General features: G+C 51.6%; 1 protein-coding gene across 9 annotated transcripts in view; it reads left to right on the plus strand.

Annotated features, from left to right (window-relative positions):
* MARK2 (microtubule affinity regulating kinase 2) overlaps positions 1 to 18,298 on the plus strand; it is a 52,969-nt gene that overhangs the window by 19,969 nt on the left and 14,702 nt on the right. For 7 of the 9 annotated variants that reach the window (XM_023535838.1, XM_023535839.1, XM_011368694.2 and 4 more), the window contains exons 2-3: positions 17,511 to 17,690; positions 17,935 to 17,988. In XM_023535838.1, the coding sequence (XP_023391606.1) occupies positions 17,511 to 17,690; positions 17,935 to 17,988 (234 nt within the window). Of the gene's footprint in view, positions 1 to 12,600; positions 13,017 to 17,510; positions 17,691 to 17,934; positions 17,989 to 18,298 lie in introns of those variants that run through there. The other 2 variants (XM_011368697.2, XM_023535840.1) reach the window with 2 other exon arrangements.

The raw sequence follows: 18,298 nt of genomic DNA on the forward strand, positions 1-18,298 counted from the left end.
GCCTGCTGCTAATAGACTCTGTGTCATGGTGCCTTTCCCTGGGCCTCGTGGCCACGTTTATGGTATGCAGAGGCTGGGAAGGGTGAGGAGCTTGTAAACTGGGTAATTGAAGTCTAGGGAGGGAAAGGATCCTTCCCTAGGGCGCACTGAGTTCAGGATTGTAGTGTTTCGAAGTCCCGTAGGTTAATTTTAAAATTTTCAGCCCTGAGCAGAAGAGATTTTCCAGTGTGTGAGCCTGGTGTCCAACGTGGCGGCACATTAGATGAGGTTTACCTAGGGGGCCAGACTTTTTGGCAGGTCGATCCTATGTAAGCCAAGGTCAGGATGTGGTCTTCAGGACATGCAGACCATGCCCACTTCCTGCTCAGGTCTCAGGGACAGGGTTGGAAGGCCTGTGAGCGCAGAGGCACCGAAGCCCTCCCGTCTGCACAGGACAGATGCTCAGAGCTCATCTCCAGCCCCTTATTTTAAAAGTGGGGAAGTGCAGGTCCCAGGAGAGTGAATGATGTGTGTTGGTGGTATAGTGGTGAGCATAGCTGCCTTCCGAGAGAGTGAACAACTTGCTCAAAGTTATGTAACTTGTTTGGGTGGAGCTGGGTCTAGAATCACTCTCTTGGGGACCTTGGCACTGTACCCTGATTGCTTACACTTCAGAGGCAGTCCTGTTGCTTAAAAGGCCTTTGTGGGGGCTACCTCAGACCCTTTTGGTAGACAGGAGGCTGGGAAGGGACAAGTGGAAGGGTGGCAGGCCCCAGATCCACATACAAGTTTTGAAATCCTGCCAGCACCAGAAGGCCCTAGAGGACGGGTTTAAGGCAGTGGGCAGAGTTGTGCTAAGAGTTTGGGTTAGGAGTTTTTCCAAAAAAAAAAAACCAAACAGGAAGACCCTGACCCTGACTTTTCTTCATGGATTAGGAAAGCCTTTCTTGGGAGCCTCAGTGCCCAGGCACGGTGCCTGGGCACTGAGGACAGATGACTTAAGTCCTAGAAGTTTCCCTTAGGCTGTAATGGTGAACAAGACAGCCACCAAGAGTTGTGAAGGAGACAGGCCATTCAGGAAGCAGTGAAGTCCTAGTGTAAGAAGAGCTGACTGTCAGACTCCTGGAGACCCATGTCAGGGACCCTGTGATGTTGGAAGGATGGAGCAGAGAAAGCTTCCTGGAGGAAGTGATGTCTGAGCTGAGGCTAACCAGGAAGAGGAATAGGAGTGGACGATGGAGGGAGAGTTTTCCAGGTAGTAGGAGGCTACAGCAAAGGCATGGAGATCTGAGAGAACATTCTACATTTGTAAACAAGTGACAAGAGCCCAGAGTGCGACTCTAGGAAGGGACAAGGGTGAGGCTGGGGCTTCAGGCCAGAAAATGGAGCCAGGCAGGTCATAATGCTGCTGAAGGAAAAATCCAGGAACCATGTGGGCCGAAAATCAGTTTTACATGTCTACGTATGTATGCATACGTAGACATGTAATCATATATGTACACATACATGCACACGCACACACAAATCTTGCGTGCGTATCTGTGTGTGTGCATTTAAGGGGTGCCTTGAATACGAAGCCATCACTTTCCACTTCCAGTGTTGGGTGCCCTGCTGAGATGACTGTTGGTGTCTCCCCGCTCCACGCCCCCAACCATGTTGTAGAGTGAAAGGCACTGGTTTTTCTGTGTGTGGGTTGGGTGGAGAGCAGGCCGTTCTAGGTTTCTGTCCTGGATGGTTTTAGCTTTGCGGCAGGGCCGGCTGAGGATACCGTGGGGCCTCCTTGGGCCCAGGGGTCCGCAGCAGCTTCCCTCTTCTCACAGGGGAGTGGCTCACGCCTACTGCGGCCACCATAGGTTCTGCATGCTTTTCAGAGGCAGCCTGTGGAGGCTGATGGTAGCAGTTGGTGAGGAAGAGGAAGTATCTGGTGGGCATCCCTCCTGCCACTCCTCACAGACCTTTCTCTCGCTAAACAGCACCTCTCTGTGGCAGCCTTGGGCTGAGCTTTGGCAAAGGAAGAGCGCTCCCCTCCCTGGGGGAGGGTCCGTCATCTGTAGCTTCTGCTCTGCCCTTGGTGACGGACTAGATTGCACAACACAGCCAGTGAGAGTCCTCCTTCCCTCCGTTCGGTGGCAGTTGGGCACAAGTGCATGAGTGGCAGACCTTAACTTAGAGGCCTGTAGAAATGACCGTGCTCCAAACTGTAGGGTCCAGGACACAGCCAGCAAAGCGTGGGAAAATCAGTCTACACTCGGAGTGTGGGCCCTCCGCCTCGGAAGGGTATAATAGGACGGCATTTCACTTCTGACCACGTATGGATGTTGCCCTTGTAGACAACTGGGCTGTCCCCTCTCCTGCCAGGGAGCGAGTTTGGTTCCCATGCTCGTCCTGCTTTTGCCATTTCCCACTGCCTTTCCCCAGAGACCGTAAACCTGCCCACCTCCTGTTGTGTTCCAGTTCTGATAGGAGTACCATTCAAAGTTCTTGGCAGGAGACCAACCTGCTCCTGCCCGGTTGGTTCCCCTCCTTTTCCCAGTGTGTTTGATGTGCATGTTCCCCAGGGTTCTCCCGCAGCTGGTTGGCTCTGTCGTGTCCAGAGAGTGGAGCTCTCCTGAAACGGGAACCCAGCTGCTTCCCTCCCTGGTTTTAGGGGTGGGGCTTGAAAACAGAATCATGATCTCCCTTCCTCCCCCCACCCTCAACACTGCCAGGCAAACTGGAGTGACTGGCTCTGAGCCTCTGAGCCGGACTCAGCCCACCTCACTGCTCTGCATGACAGCAGCGATCTGGAGGAAGATTAATGGACGTGTGAGTATGTGAAGCACGTTACTGGCCCGGCCTGCTCCTCCGCGGCAGGTGTGGACTTATTCTGGTGTTCGGGAGACCAGGGCTCCTTGGAGGAGATGGCGACCCACCCAGGTGTGTGTCTGCCTAAGGCCACCCTGTTCTCTAACGTGTAGAGAAATAGAAGACGCTTCTAAACACCTCTGCTCTTCCGAAGAGCTTGGTGGGTGGACGGGGAGTTTAATCTTGGAATCCCTTGCAGCACAATATCCCTTTTTTCCTAAGCCAGTTGCTTTAGTTCTTAAGCTGGACTTACTACCTTCAGTTTTCATAGGAAGGTTAGGAAAGTGGTAGCTGCTCCTTTGGTAGAAAGGGCATGTTGGAGAGGGAGCGCAGGTGACCAGCGGGCATATTGTGTTCTGGCTAGAGAAAGGATACCACCCTAGCCCTCTTCTGCTGAACTCTTCAGCCAGCCATGGGAACACCCACATGGAAACATCCTCTTGCTGCTAAGGCTTGAGTGCCTAAGGCAGAGACCCCGCAGAGCAGCCCAAGCTTGCTGAGGGGAGGATCGGTTATTTAGGGGCTGTGACAAATGGTTTTGCGGAGGAGCTTTGGAGAAAGAATCTAATTTTGCAGAGCCAGGGCCCAGCATCTGCAGAATCACTGTCAAGATCCTAGACTACCCGGAGCCACAGGCTCAGGGGCTGACTGTCTGCCCCTCTTGCTGTGTCTTATGGCTAGTGCTGTCATTGTCAGGTTGACCCTCTGGTCAGAACAGCCCTGACCTGGTCTGCAGACTCCCTGCTGCCTGAGCCCGTGTGACCTGGAGCTGTCCCTAATTTGTCTCCCAGTTCTGACTTTGAATAGGGTGAGAAATGGTCATTGGAAGTTCTGTTTTGGTAGTTAGATTTTTGATTGGGCATTTAGGAATCTAAGAACGATTGCTTTCTTTATCCAAATATACCCTTGAAAGCTCCCTCTTTCTTAAGCCCTACACCACATTTCTTGGTGGGCCAGGAAGGCTTTGCTTCCATATTAACTTAATTTGAGGCTCTTGATGGGGTCCTGTATTACTCATCCCTGTAGTCTCTCCACCCCCTAAAAAATCCCAAACCTTTCATACGAAGAACATCGAAAAAATCGAACAGTGCCTCAAGGTCACTGGATCATAAGTGAGTGGTATTTGGCATAGTTAGCTGGTTTGGCATTTGGTGAGAGATTTCTGCTTTATATTTGAGCAAAAGATTTCTTGGCGGGAGGCCTCTGTGCTGTGTTCCCAGTGCTGGCCCTGTATAAGGGTTTGCCCCCTCCCCTCCCCTGACAGGTTGTTTTAATCCTCTTGCCTATAAACAAGTGCAGCAGAACATGTCAGGCCAGCTCACATGACCCTAGTTATCTCTTCATGGGGTAACCAGCATCAACTTGAGATACCACAGTCACTTGATGTGGTACAGCTGTCAGGGTGAAGAGGTGGAAATGCCAGGAGGAAGACTGGGTCGGCCAGGAGGGTAAATGGAAGCGATTGTGATCCTTAGGGTCAGGTAGGAAAAGTCAGCTCCCATTGACAGGAGTGAGAAAAAGAGAGCTGGACAATTTCATTCCTTCTTGCCTTTATTATCCCTGAATTCCTACTCCTAGCATCTCGTTTATCTTTCTGCTATAGCTCACATCCAGTCTGCCGGGACCCAGGACATGCAGCTGGTTCAGGAAACTGCCCCTCTGACAGATGCACGCCAGTTCATGGGGTACAAAACCCAACACCAAAAATCCCACCTGCCCAGACAGTGATCTCGTTGTCTTGTGTGAAGGGCAGCTGGCGGTGGGACCCTGGCTGCCACAGAGGCTGTTGAGTCTCCAAGCCAGAGACACTTAGGTGCTGGGAGTGCAGCTAAGTTTTCACCCCTCCTCCCAAAACAGGTTTCTTTTACCTCACTACTGAAGAGGCAGCACTTCTCAGTACATAACAAGTAGGGATGCTAGCCACACTCTGTGCGTGTGTATTTCTTAAATGCTACTCACATTTCCCATTGTGACTATTAATTTGCAAAATTTCCAAGTTCAGATTATCTAGAAAATCTTGGCACAATTGCTGACATTGTATATATCAGGAGCTGTGTTGTGTACTCTGGATTCTCCTAGGGTGAGATATATATGTTTGAAGTGTTTCTTATCAGGAGAGAGTAGAGGGGATAAAAAAACATTTGAGCCTTTTCTGCTCTGCAAGAAACCCAAGTTCAAGTCCAAGCCGTGCGAAAATTGATGACCAGATCTTGGCCTCTGACTCTAGAGCTCTCTTAGGCCAGTTCAAAAAGATCCATCTCTTTTTAGAAATAGAGAGCATTTGCGGTATCATTGGGGAAAGAAGTTAGAGCCCCAAGCCATATCTTTTTCTGGTAATTGACAGATGAGTTAGGAAAGCATTTGGGATTATAATAATAGCTAGCATGTTGTGAGCATTTAGTATATGCAGGCATTGTTCTAAGTATTTTGGATGGTGTTGGATAATTGATAATTTGTGCCTTAACACCTTCTCTTGGTAGAGACCCCTTTATGTGCTTGGGTCGGTCTTTGGTGGTTGTTTGGACTGGCCATAACAGAATATGTAGCAGTGGCCTTCTGCCCAGCTAGATTCTTCTGGTCAGAGGTATCCTGGGTGCATTTTTTCCTCTCAATCTTCAGGTCTTTATTTAAGTGACCATGCCTATTGGCAATTAGAGCTGCCCTTCAGGATTTGTTGGGGGAGGATCTATATTGCTTTTTGTAGAGCCATCCTTTCTTCCCTGACCTCTGAGTGAATTTGGAGGTGAAGAGCTACAGACTTGGCTGCTTGCCTCCTTCACAATAACCAGCATCGTCTTGTCTATAGTCTGTGTAATAACATCGAACAATGCCCGAAAGTGGCCCCCTTCCTCCCAGCACCGCCTGGGCTTCCACCAGCACATGAGCTAATCTGTGCCAGAGTCCTACTCCCAGGTTTATATCAATCACGGAGGTCAGAAAGCCCAGACCCCCCAACACTGGTCCGAACGCACGTCTCCCTGCTGCCTTGGCCAGCGCCAAGCCGGCCTTTTCTGGACCACTCCCTTCTCTTAGAAACCAGGACAATCAGACTCTCTCTGGAAAGATGAATTAACTATAAAAAGTGCTTTTTACAAAGGCACTTGTCATGGAAAATGGCTGTCATCTCATTTACCGTACTCTGCTCCTAGGCCAAGTGCACAGACAACTAGGGGCTTCCTGGAGTAGAATTGTCATCGCCACCAGAAGATAACAGTGTTTGGCTTTGGGAGGCAACACAGGTCTAAAGTCAGAAGCTGACACGTACTCAGCTTCACTGAGAAGCTTGTGCTTTCCAATCTTCTCCACCTAACTTCTGACCAGTGAGTCCTCCTCTATCAGGCAAGCTAGCCAAGGCACCTGCCCAGGTCACAGCCACTTAGTAACAGGATCCAGCAGTCTCTGCCCTCGGCCCAGGGTTGAGACTGCAGTGGCAGCGACAGACACGGCGAGGTAGACATGAGGTATATCTCCGGCTTCAGTTGCCGAGCAGAGAGACTGTTCTAAAGAGCCTTTGCTCCAGATATGTCAGGGGACTGTCCAAGGCCCCCATTTTTTTCTCTATAAGTTCTACCTGGTCTTCCTTAATTAGCTCTCCTCTCCTGTAAGGCACTTCGCAGTCAAAATTCCTTTCCTTGAGCCTCATCTCCACCTGGGTTCCTATCTCCTTAGACCTTCCCTCCTTCCCAGCCACCTCAAATGCTTTGAAGTCCCCCTCCCTCACCTCAAGTCCTCTTGTTTCAAGCCTTCACCCAGGGTTTGAAGGTTAGGGAGCCCCCATTTCTGCTGCCCATGCTGCTTAGAAAACAAAGATATGTTCGCTTGGGAACACTGAATCAATTTCCTTGTTCTGGACTATGATTAAAATCTTAAGTATAGTTAATACACTATTTCAGGTACAATGGTGGGCCCTCATGGGCTACCTTGAGAACACAGACTCCATTTGTAACGTGTTTCTGTGGATAAATAGTTCCTCCTCAGAACGGAATTTTTGGTAAGTTGGGGATTTCTTGGCTAATATGCTGCAAAAGATTTGCATATGCCTTGTGGAAGTGTTCGTATCACTTTGCAGCCATAGCACCATCTATCACAAAAGTAAATTGTCCTTCTGGATGCCAAATGACAATGACAAGAAAAAAAACAGATACTCCACTTCCTACCCAGAAAGGTTGCTAGAGAGCTGTACTCGTCTTTCATGGTGGTTCTGAGGGACAGGTGAGACTGAATTCTCAATTTGGGCTGACTTGACCCATTGCCACCTAGCACCGGAAACAGGTGCCGTTACCTGCTTGGGTTTTTAACGATCTGTCTGCTGTAGGAAGAAGATAACACTTCCGCCTATGAGCAGGGACAGCCCGGTGGAGTTTTGCTTATGGAAAGAGCAGCCAGTTGGATTTTTAGCGGTCACTTGAGTGGAGCAGCCACATTGCAGCCCAGCTAGGTGGGGACAGTTCTGAGGTGAGAGCGGTGGTCACGGTCTGTTCTTCTGTTTGCAGTCTGACCTCCGGCCACGACGACTTCCGGGGCAGCAGACTTCATCCCCGTGTTTTTTTCTGACATTTCCTCCTTCGGCTCCCTCTTTGAAACTGGAGGAGTAGGTCGGCAGTTCCCTTTCCAATTCCAGAGGAAGACGGAGTGGGAGCAGGCACGTGCCTTTTCAGCACCTTCCAGTGGGGCTGGGCTGGGTAGGACTCGGAAGGCCTGTGTCCCAGCGCGGGGCTGGGTTTAAGGAAACTGCACTGGAAAGGGCAGAGACAAAGGGTTAAATCTGCACCCAGGTAGAAAGGCTGTTGCATAAACGCTGTTTTTTTTTTAAGATCTCGTGCTTCTTTTTTACTTTGTGTTGGCAAAAACCCTAGGAGAAGATGGGAGATTCTGGGAGGAGATGATTATGCTGGGTGAGTCAACTGAGCTCCCCAGCTGCCGTTTTTAGTTCCTTTGCTTTTTTGTACCAGGAGGCAGTTTGGGGAGTGGGGAGGGGCAGGATGGGAATGCTGATGTGTGCAGCAGGACAGGGGGCAGGTGTGTGTTGGTGACTTCTTTTGGCCTTCTAGGGTCAACAGGGCTTTATAAACAGCACGCTGGTTCAAGGAGGAAATATGAAAGCAGAGCTCTCAGCGTGGCAAACATAAATGTCTCCCACACGTCTACAAGTCACTCACTGTTGCTTCCCCAAATCAAGAGCTCCGAGAATGGCTCCAGCAGCATTCCATTGTCACAGCAAGACACAATGGTTTTGATAGCAAAGCAGTGGAGGGATTGACTGGAGAGAGGCAGAGAGAACTGTCTGAAGTGGGAGGGCCTGATGGTGCTTGGACAGCAGGGAGTTCGGAGGAGAGGGTTCCCCCAGTGTAGTGAGAGGAGGGCTTGGGCTTGATTGAGGCGGGGCCAGAGATGAGGGTGTGTGGGGGGGAAGGGGGTGGGGGGCTCTTCTGGTCCTGGGTTGTGCCTGTATTCTGAATCTGTTAACAGTTCACCTTGGTTACCATCTTTGCCTCAAGCTTTGTGTCAGGAGACAGCACCAAGAGCCTTAGCACCACCTGAGAAAGCTTGGTAGTGGAAGCGACACTCCATAGATGGCATCCATCCTTGGGACAGGAGATCTCGAGGCCACTTCCCCTCGGATATTATTGTCTGCAGCGTACACTGGTGCGGGTTTTTGGTGTGAATCCTGGAGCCATCGTGAAGATGCCCCAGCACGTTTTCTCATTTTGTACACATTTATTTGTTCAGTACTTTATTGAATACTACTTCTCTGTGCTTAGGCATCGTTGTGGGCTGTGAATCAGACAGACCAGGGTCCCTCCCTTTGTAGTGTTCCCTAGTGGGAGGGAGTGACAGTAACCAACCAACTTCAAAGGGCAACTGATGCCTTGAAAGAGAGGAAGGGGGTCTCATGACAAGAGGTTTGATCTTCCTTCCTCTGCCCTTGTTTTATTTATCTCCTTGGGAGGGGAGAGGGTAGGATCAGAAAGTTGTACTACTTTGATTCCATAAGTATTTTAACATGGGCTATCTAGGTGCAAGCACCGTTAGCACAGAGGCGTGTAAGACTCTGGCTCTGACTGCTCAGAGCGCATGGAGACGTAGAGTCAGAAGAGATGGATGGGTACAACAAGTGGGAGAGTCCGGAGACGGGAAAGATCACTCTTAGCTAAGAAGGTGTCTGGAGAACTCTTTGAACAAAAGGATTGAGGATAAACAAGGGATGAGAGGGTTTACTTACCTGGATCACTTAAAAGAAGGCATTATATGATAGCTGGAGCTTTACATTGAGTGCGTGTGTATCTGTGTAGCTCTTCATACCGTGGTTCTGCTCCCTTTCCTACACCGCAGCCAGAGTGGTGGAGCTGGGGTCCCACCGCAGGTCTAACTCCAGAGGACGCCCTTCACCACCACACCAGATACAGCCAGACAGCGTGCTAAAAACATAAATTACTTGGCAAAGAAAGGGAAGTTAGAGGGAGGCCCAGGCACCTCAGCTGCACTGGTTAGTTTCCATCAGCTCCCCACAATCTTCTGTAAAGTGAGCCAAACCTTTCTGCTGCAGGCTGCCTTCTGCCTCCCCCAGAGCTCAGGGCTGCTGGCAGGCTGGCGTGCTCCTGTGATATGGAGAAACTTGTTGGTCTCCATGGTTACAGTAACTCACTGGTAGGGGAGGAGCTGAATGGAGTGCGAGGCTGGCAGTGTGTGCTTCCCCCAGCCCTTGGCACCATGTGGTACGGGTATGTCAGCTGTTTCTTGGGTCTTCTCTGGGAGGAAGGAGTTAAGGAGCTGTTGAGGAAGGGAAGAACAGGCACACCTTCCTCCTCTTGGCTACTCGGAGGGCAGAGGCGTGGCTGCCTTCTCATTCACCCGCTCCTCTTGGCCCGAGTGGTTTTGTTAGGAAAGGGTCCTTTTGGTGTGACAGCCCAGCCATGGTAGAAATGTGACTTCTCCTGATACTAGAAGGAGTACCAGCTTTGCTGCACTGCTAGTTGTCTCAGAGGACCCCTTGAGCTGGGAAACAAAGGTTCCTGCCCGAAAGTGAAGAGAGGTCGTAGGAAACGTTGCCGAAACCTTATCGCACAGGAGACACCATGGTCAGCACTGTGCGAATTTCCTCATTTCATAGTCACACCGATCCTGCGAAGTGGTTATAGCTAGTGTCCTCATGTCTCAGGTGAGGAAACTGAGACTTAGAGATGTCAAGTAATCTTGCTCGTGTTCAGTCAGCTAGTAAGGAGCAAAGACAGGGCTCCTGCCCAGGTCCGTCTGCCTCCAGAGCCTTGCTGTGCTGTCCCACCTCCCTTTACACAGCAAGCGGAGATACCGAAGTGAGTCTCATGTGCAGTTCCCCTCCTCCAAGTTTCTAGAAGGCCAGGACCAGATCTCTCTGAACTTTGCAACTGGCTCTGGCTTGGCACTCAACAAAGGTTTGCTGAATCCCCAATAGTAACTGGGGAGTGAGATACAGACCAAACGCGGTGAGCAGATTCTCAGGAGTGAAGTGGTGCTGAAAGCTTCTGAGGCTCTGGTTACTCAGTAGAATCCACTGGGTCTGAAAAGGATCCCAGCATTCCAGGTGGCTCTGAAGACAGGAGACTGCGGGGTGCTCATTGCATCGTGGCGTCCATGCACCTAGGGGAGTGAGCTGGAGGTGGCTCGATTCTGATCTCCTGCCAGGTTCTTGCCTGCTGGTCTTCCCAGGCAGGCCCCGGCTTCAGCTGTGGCTGCTTTGAGGCCCGGCTGCAGTGCCGGTCTCCCCGCTCTGTGGTGAGGCTTGTAGCTCAGAGAGTAAAGGGCAGAGACCTTACCCTTGCTTTTGGCTTTGTGCTTCAGCTGCAGGCTCTGCTGGTCTCCTTTGTTAGGGAGGTACCCACCCTGGCTGGGAAAAGGGAATAGCCCTTTGAGTTTGACACAGCCCCACCTCCCCTCTACAATGGGGTATTAAGGGTAGGTGGGGGTCCTAGGTGGAGCTATCACAGTTAATTTCAGGGGTGGGAAGTGCATCCATCCTCTCTGCAGGTCAGTGCTTACCACAGCTTTATAAGATCTCTCCTACCCAGAATGCTCCACTGGTTTATTGACTGTTGGCAGTTGAGAATGACAGTTGCTGGGGATCAAAGGGTGCAAAGAAAGCTCCTGGATGCAGTGAAGGAGGAAGGGTTAAAGAACTAGTGACTTGCCAGGGCCACGTGACTTTTCATCTCAGTCCTACCCCATCTCTCTCCAGCCTCTCTTTGAGGTCAGTGCTTGGTACTTTCTCAGTAGAGAAATCCCCTTCCTGCCTCCTGAAAATAGGATTGGAGAAACAATCCTTCCGTCGTCGCACTGCAAAGCCCTAGCGACTAGAGAAATAAAGCCGTTTGATCCCACTCTGGCTTCTGAGTAAAGGGGCACAGGTGGTCCCAGGCCAGCCTGGGCCCAGGGTCCAGAATAAACCCCGACGTCTTCCACTGAGATCAAGGCCCACTTTAAGGAGTGAGAGGAAGGGTCGCTATGGGACCACCTGGGTAGGCCTTCACCACTGGCCTTAACCTGACATTGGCATTCTTGTGGTCCCAGGCAGCTTTCTCACGTCTTCACATCTTGCCCCTTCTAGGCTGGAGGAAGAGCCAGGGACTTATCTTCTTTGCTGGGGGGGTGGGGAGGGAGAGCAGATTAAGCATCAAGAAGAGTTGATGAGCTGGTAAAGGGGACAGCAGAGTGATGAAGTAGGCACGGAAGCCCTGGGCTCCAGTCCTAGCTCTGCATGGGAGGCTGTAGGACCTTGGACAAGTCTCTTCACCTCTGTGCTTCAGTTTCCTATCTCTAAAATGGGTGCTTTCTGGTGTGGAGAACACAGGAAGTATGTGCTGGCTGACGGTGGTATCAGAAATGTTGAATGTCGTGTGCAAGGCAAACACGGAAGAAGCATGGTCTCCAGGTGTCTGTGCTCAGGTGCTGGGCACAGAGGAGCTTTTGCCCTTCCCTAGAGGGAATTATGACCTAGCAGCATGTGGTCTTCAGTGAGTTGCTTCATGGGAAAGATCCTAGCCAAGAGGAGTAGAATGAATACGAAGTTGATCAGGGAACCGGAAGAAAGGCGGGGACTAGAACACAGCGGGGGCCAAGGAGGGGCTCCACAGTCAGCAGGGGCTTTGCAGGGCGAAGGTGTGAGGAAGGTGTGAGAACTGCCGCCCCTGCTGCCCCTAGGCCCTCCCAGAAGCAGGGCTGGGAGGGACTCAGAGGGACATTTGGTTTGTTACCCAGCCTTTGGGCAAAATTTAGGGTTAAACATCTCATTCTCTTGTCAATGACAAAGATTCTTAGTCTAGAACCCATAGACCTCTAAGGGGCTTCAAATTCCCCAGGCCCCCTGAAATTATGTCCAAAGTAGTTTGTAAGTAGGATATGCATTTTTCTAAGGTTAAACGCAGCTTTTCATGGAGTAGGAGGTCCATCTGCCACTGTTGGATGGCTGCTTTCTGCCCAGCGCCTCCCCTACCCTTGTTCTCAGGGGGTGACTTGCTGGCCTTGCCCCTGTCTGGGTCAGCAGGTCTCATTCACTCGTACTCCTTCCTGCCCCATCCCGCCCCACAGCAGATTTGAGCCCTAACCCAGCTCCGCACCTGCTGCAAGTGAGATAAAGACTTTATGACAGCCTTGGCTGGACTGCGTCTCCTCCTCACCCTCTCCCAGCTGTTACCCAGCCGAGCACCTTGGGGAGGGTGGGGCAGCCCACTTCCGGGGAGGGGGAGGGGGAGGGGAAGGGAGAAGGAAGTTGATCTAAACCCGCCCCTTTCTCTCTCGGTCTCCCTTCCTTCCTGTTCCCCTCCTGCCCCTTTCCTCCCACCTGGCTCCTGGTGTACTATCCTGAAGTGCATGCATTTCCTGGCCACTAGGCCCTGGCCCGAGAGAAGCCGCGGGGCTTTGCACCCGTTGCTCTCCTTGCCAAGCCTGGTCTCTCTCTACTAGTGGTGGTTTCGGTTGCGACACAGTCCAGGTTCCCAGGCAGGAGCCGCTGGGCCTGGCTGCTTCGCTACTTTTCACTGAGGAGGTGGTGGAAGGTGTCGCCTGCTTCGGCTGAGTAAGGGTGGCTGGTGGAGCCGCAGCCCCCGCCCTGGGCCTGGCTCTTCCCGGCCTCTGTACTTTGCCCTCGCTGCCTGACAGGTTCTGCTGTGGGTTCTGCTGAATGGAAGTCGCTGGTAGTCCTTGTCCCTTTCTCCAGCCGGGTATGTTTTCCCCTTTTTTTTTGCTCTGAGATCACCCTTGCCTCCTTCTTCTCTCCCACCCAAACACAGGATCTGTAAAGAATTGCTAAAGGGAGCCAGGCACTGACAGAGGGTAGTCAAATTCAGGGTAAGGATAAAGAAAGAGTCATTGGCCAGGAAGGGAAGAGTGGCCACTAGGAGAGTTCCCCTTAGATCAAGTCAGCAGGCTCAGCCTGAGTGAGAGGAAGGGGCTGGTGACGGCAGAGGCCCACTCTGGGACTCCAGTGAGGGGAGACTGGGCTCTAGGCCCAGGGCTAGTGCCCAAGGGACACTTTTCTCCCTCCACTCCACAGTGCTTGGGCTTACTTTGCCCCTGGCCAGGGAACACTTGTCACCCCTCCCAGTTTAGCCCTTTCCCAGTCCTGGGGAAGCCTCAGGACACTCGAGGCCAGCTGTGCATGCCGAGCCCCAAAGCAGAGCTTTTCCAGGGGCGAACTGACGGTGGGAGCCTCCAGCATTAGGGAAGGGGCCCTGCCTACCTGAGTCAGCGCTGGGCCTCTCGGGGTGGAGACTGTCTTCCGGGCAAACCTGGCACCACGCCTGGGCCGAGCTACGAGATCCCAGGTTGAAGGGCCCACTGGAAGTGGGACTCTTTTTCTTTTATCCCTCACGTCCTATGTCTCTCCTCCCCTCTACCAAGGACCCCAAAACTGTTTAGGCCCTACTTCTGAACCAGGCCTGTGTGGTGTACCATTTGATTCCAAATATTGCCCCAAAGGGTGACCCCTTTTCCTTCTGAAGGCTGCCTGGGAGCCCTGGGGTTCACTTTCCACAAATGCCCTCAGACCTCTGGGACCTGCCTGGGTGTGATGTCGGCCAGAGCTCTGGGAATGTCTGGTGTTCGTATCTTAACTGTAAGCAAGGAGGATCGAGGTAGAGGGGAGAGCGTGGCTTTAGCCAGGACCTGCTTAGCTGGCCCTCAAGGGCAGCTGGTCTTCAGCCCTCCATCCTGTTGACGAGGTCTGGGTCCAGGCTGAGTGCACCTAAGCGGAACCATGGAAGGGACTCCGTAGTAGCCACCCCGTTCGCTTACCTCCTTGTCAGCCCTCCGGGAAGTGGCCTCGCGTGGGGCCCGGGTCAGAGAAGCATCTTCTACTGGAGACTCTCTCCTTGCTGTCCTTCCTGCCTGTGGGCTTTCCTCGCCCCCTCCCCCATCCCTGCTGTGGGAGACATCGTACAGCCTAGAAGAGGCAAGGGGATCAGGGGACTGCACGCTCGGAGTCTCGAGAGCTGGTGCTTCAGTCCTGACAGGGGAATGGGCGGCTTTTAGAGCAGGGAATCAAAGAGCACACACCGGTGTCCTCTGCTTCTCTGGGTCCTGGACAAGCAGAATCTTCTCTCTTAACTGTCCCGATAACACCTAGCGTTGTGGAACCAGCCCTTCCCATCTGCCCCGTCCAGTCCCCTCTGGGAAGACTAGGAGTGCTAGTGTGGGCTGGCAACGGGGGCCGGACGGGAGGGTGGCCGACACCCAGCCTGGACCTTTCTCCAGCAGGAAGGGCCATAGCATCTCTTGTCGGCCTCTGTCTGCGCTGCAGCTGGCTTAGAAGGGTTTGATGTAGATGCGGAAGTCTTGTTGACAGTGAGACTTCTGGCTTTATGGACGGTAATATTTGGGAACTAGAAATAATAGCAGTAATGGTTGCTCTTTACTGACTAACCGTCGGGTGAAGCATTTTATGCGTGTTCTCTCATCTACCCAATATGAAGTAGGGAATATTTTATTGCCACTTTACAGATGGGAAGCTAACACTGGTAAGTGAGGCGGTCAAGTTCTATTGGACAGAGTTCTTCGACCTCCCCAGACTATCTGCCGGCTCCGTCAGGTGTGATCACGCCATTAATCTTTTGCATGCTTTCCTTCCCCCTTTGTAATAATCTCTTCTCCCTCTTAAGGATGGCGTTGATCGTTATAAAGTTAACATGTGCTGAGTAAGTGGCAGATTTAGGACACGGCAGTCTGTCTCTGGCATGTACACTCTTAAGCCCCTCTTGTGGTTGTTCATGTTCCTTGAAGTCCAGCATGTAGCTGAGCCTGGCGGGGAATGCTGTCCTGCTGTGCCACACAGACCAGCCCCTGGGGCCAGTGACACCAAGAGGGATGGACAGAGCGCAGTGCAGGACAAGCAGCAGGATTCCCCGGTGGGGCTTCAGACAGGCAGAGGGCCCAAATCCTCGGGTAGACATTGAATCCCTATTCCGAATTTTGAGGACTTGGTGACTGCCGTCATCTCCTCAGAAAAGAGGGGCATGACAAGAATCTAAGGAAGTGAATTCGAGGTTGCCAAGGAAACTTTTCCACTCATCTTCCTCTCGTAGGAGTTGGGGCAGAGGGGAGGTTTTCCCTGTTTCTGGCCCCTCAGGTGGGCGGGGCGGGAGGCAGACAGGTGGCACCTGCAGGGAGATGGGGCTGAGACGAAGTAGGCCATGGAAGCCAGGCGTTCGGGACCCTGATGGATGGGAATTGTTCTTTGGTAGACTCACCCAAGTGCAAGTACCAGCAAGGCCTAGAAATGTCCTTCTCTTCAAGGGGTGTGAACCCTAGAGTTCCTTTTGGAGGGAAAATAAAAACAGGTATTTGGAAATCTGCTGGTCTAGCAAATGCTGTTTGAGGACCAGCCAGGCTTAGGTGAACTACGGGGTGCCTGGAGACCAGAGCGCAGGAGAGCGCTACGGTCCAGAGTGGACGGATGGCAGAGGCTTTGGGGACTTTGACTTGCAGAGGAGAGAACGCTCCCTGAAGGGCCAAGGAGGTTAAAAGATGTCAGGAACCTCTCCCTTCAGAGTCTACCATACCCGTGAGTTCTTTCTTCCTTGTGCTTCTGGGATCTGAGTTGAGCAGCTCATCCCAAACCAGCCAGCAGCTAAGCTACTATGCAGAGAGAAAGGAAAGCCCTCTTGACACAGTGAAGAAGCAGAACATCAGTAGATACTTATTTTGTGTTATTGTTGGTTTTCTGCCTGAAAAGCAACTGGTTGGGGAAGCAAGCTTCTTGCTCAGGAAGGAACCCTGGACAGTTCCTTTGTGGTAGCAAGTCATTCCATGGCCACTCTGAATGGTTCTGGGCTGAGGCTCTGGGAGCAGCTTTGTCCCAGTATGCTGGAGCAGTGGCATCAGGTGTTCTTCGAGAGGTAATCGGGGCTGTAATCAAGACTTAGACCAGAGTCTTAACAGTTTTACTGAGATGCAATTCACATACCATACGGTTCACCCATTGAAAGAGTACAGTTAAATGTCTTTTGGTAAATTCACAGAGCTGTGTATTCATCCCCACAATCCCCCAACCCTACTTTGTCCTCAGCCCTCAACAAGTCTCCTTTCTGTCTCGGTGGATTTGCCTATTCTGGACATTTCATAGAAATGGAATTATACAATATGTGGGCTTTGCGACCGGCTCCATTCACCTAGTATCATGTCTTCAAAGTTCACCCAAGTCGTAGCGTGTGTTAGTGCTTCATTTCTTTAAATTGCCAACAAATATTCCACTGTGTAGATATTCCACAGTTTATCTGTTCACCAGTTGATGGACATTTGTGGTGTTTCCATTTGCTGGCTATTATGAATATGGGTATCATGAATGTATATTATTGTATGAGTTTTGTGTGGATGCGCATTTTCATTTCTCTAGGAATGGAAGTGCTGGGTCACATAGTAATTCTATGCTTAGCCCTTTGAGAACAATACAAGTCTTCATAGGGTGTATAATTTTTTCTGGACCATACCTTCTTTGTGTTATGTTTACGTACTTGTTCAGTGCTGTTGTCATCATTTCTGCCTCCTCACACCCTATCCGAGCGATGGGTTATCTAAGGAGGGCATACTGTTGCCTCTCTTGGACCCTGTCATTCGGTTCATTCGTTGCACAAGTATTCATTGGGCATGTACCATAGTCCAGTCTGTCTAGGTGCTGGAATGTATCCGTGAGTAAGTGATACATCTTGAGCTTCCATTCCATCGGGATAGACAGCAAATCAGTGCGAAGCGAGAAATAATGAAGGTAAATGTAAAGTGTTGGGTGGCAGTGAGTGCTTCAAAGCCATTCTGGTGGTGCTGCTCCTGCGCCTGTGAGATGCAGCCTTCTCACAGTGAACAGGCAACGGGGTGGACAGTAGGAGGCGCTGTCCCACGTGAGGTGGAGGAGCTGTTGGGTTATCAGTGGGGGTTTGTTTTGCCAGGCGGTGGAGCCAGACGGGACAGCTCAGGTCCTGAGCTCTAACGCCCACAGGGTGTTGGCACTGGACCTTGGGCTGTGCTCTTCTGGAGGAAAGACTGGCTCTCTTCTCACCATCTTGTCCCTTTTAACTCGTCTTATGATTCTTTGATTCTTCGCATTTCTGCTGGCTCCTTGGAATTGGCTCCGACACACCCAGCCTTTTACACGTTCTGCAGAGCGGTAGGGGGTGTGGGGACTGGAAGGGCAGCACAGTTACAGATGTGCGTTTTCCACCCTGCAGCCCACCCTGGGACACCTCGACTCCAAGCCCAGCAGTAAGTCCAACATGCTGCGGGGCCGCAACTCAGCCACCTCTGCTGACGAGCAGCCCCATATCGGCAACTATCGACTCCTCAAGACGATTGGCAAAGGTAACTTCGCCAAGGTGAAGCTGGCTCGGCACATCCTGACTGGGAAAGAGGTGAGTGCTAGGGTTGAGGACATGGCAGCATCGCCCAACTGTTGACACCCCTGTAAGTAGTGGTGGGACTGCTACCACAGCCAACCTCTTGTTTGTCAGACAGAAATGAAATCTGAAGATATAGGGATGCCAAGAGGGATGGGACAAAAAGGAGGTGGAAATAGAAAGGAGAAAGTAGATTTCAGTCCTGGGTTTAGCTCAATTGAAGAGGTAACCTTGGGCTTTTTTTTTGTCCCATCTTCAGGTAGCTGTGAAGATCATTGACAAGACCCAGCTGAACTCATCCAGCCTCCAGAAAGTAAGTGTATACAGCACCTGTCAGTCTCTTAAGCCTCTCAGGGGTCAGTGATTTGCTGATCCCATTTGAATACCCATTTTAAACTCTCTGGTCATTTCACTGTCCCCCCCATTTCTCTCTATGATGCTGCTACTTTTTGTTGGCTCCTCTGTGTTGGCACCTCCCGGTCAGGCTTCCTGGTACAAGCACTGGCTCTTCAGGAGTCTTGCTGCCCCCTCCTAGCCACGTGGCCTACCTGTCCGACCTACTTGCTATATCACGCTATCTCCTGGCCTGTGGCCAGCCCTATGCAAAAGTACTTGTTTGTAGT

The sequence above is a fragment of the Pteropus vampyrus genome, unplaced genomic scaffold (assembly GCF_000151845.1).
Source record: "Pteropus vampyrus isolate Shadow unplaced genomic scaffold, Pvam_2.0 Scaffold144, whole genome shotgun sequence".
Taxonomy (NCBI): domain Eukaryota; kingdom Metazoa; phylum Chordata; class Mammalia; order Chiroptera; family Pteropodidae; genus Pteropus; species Pteropus vampyrus.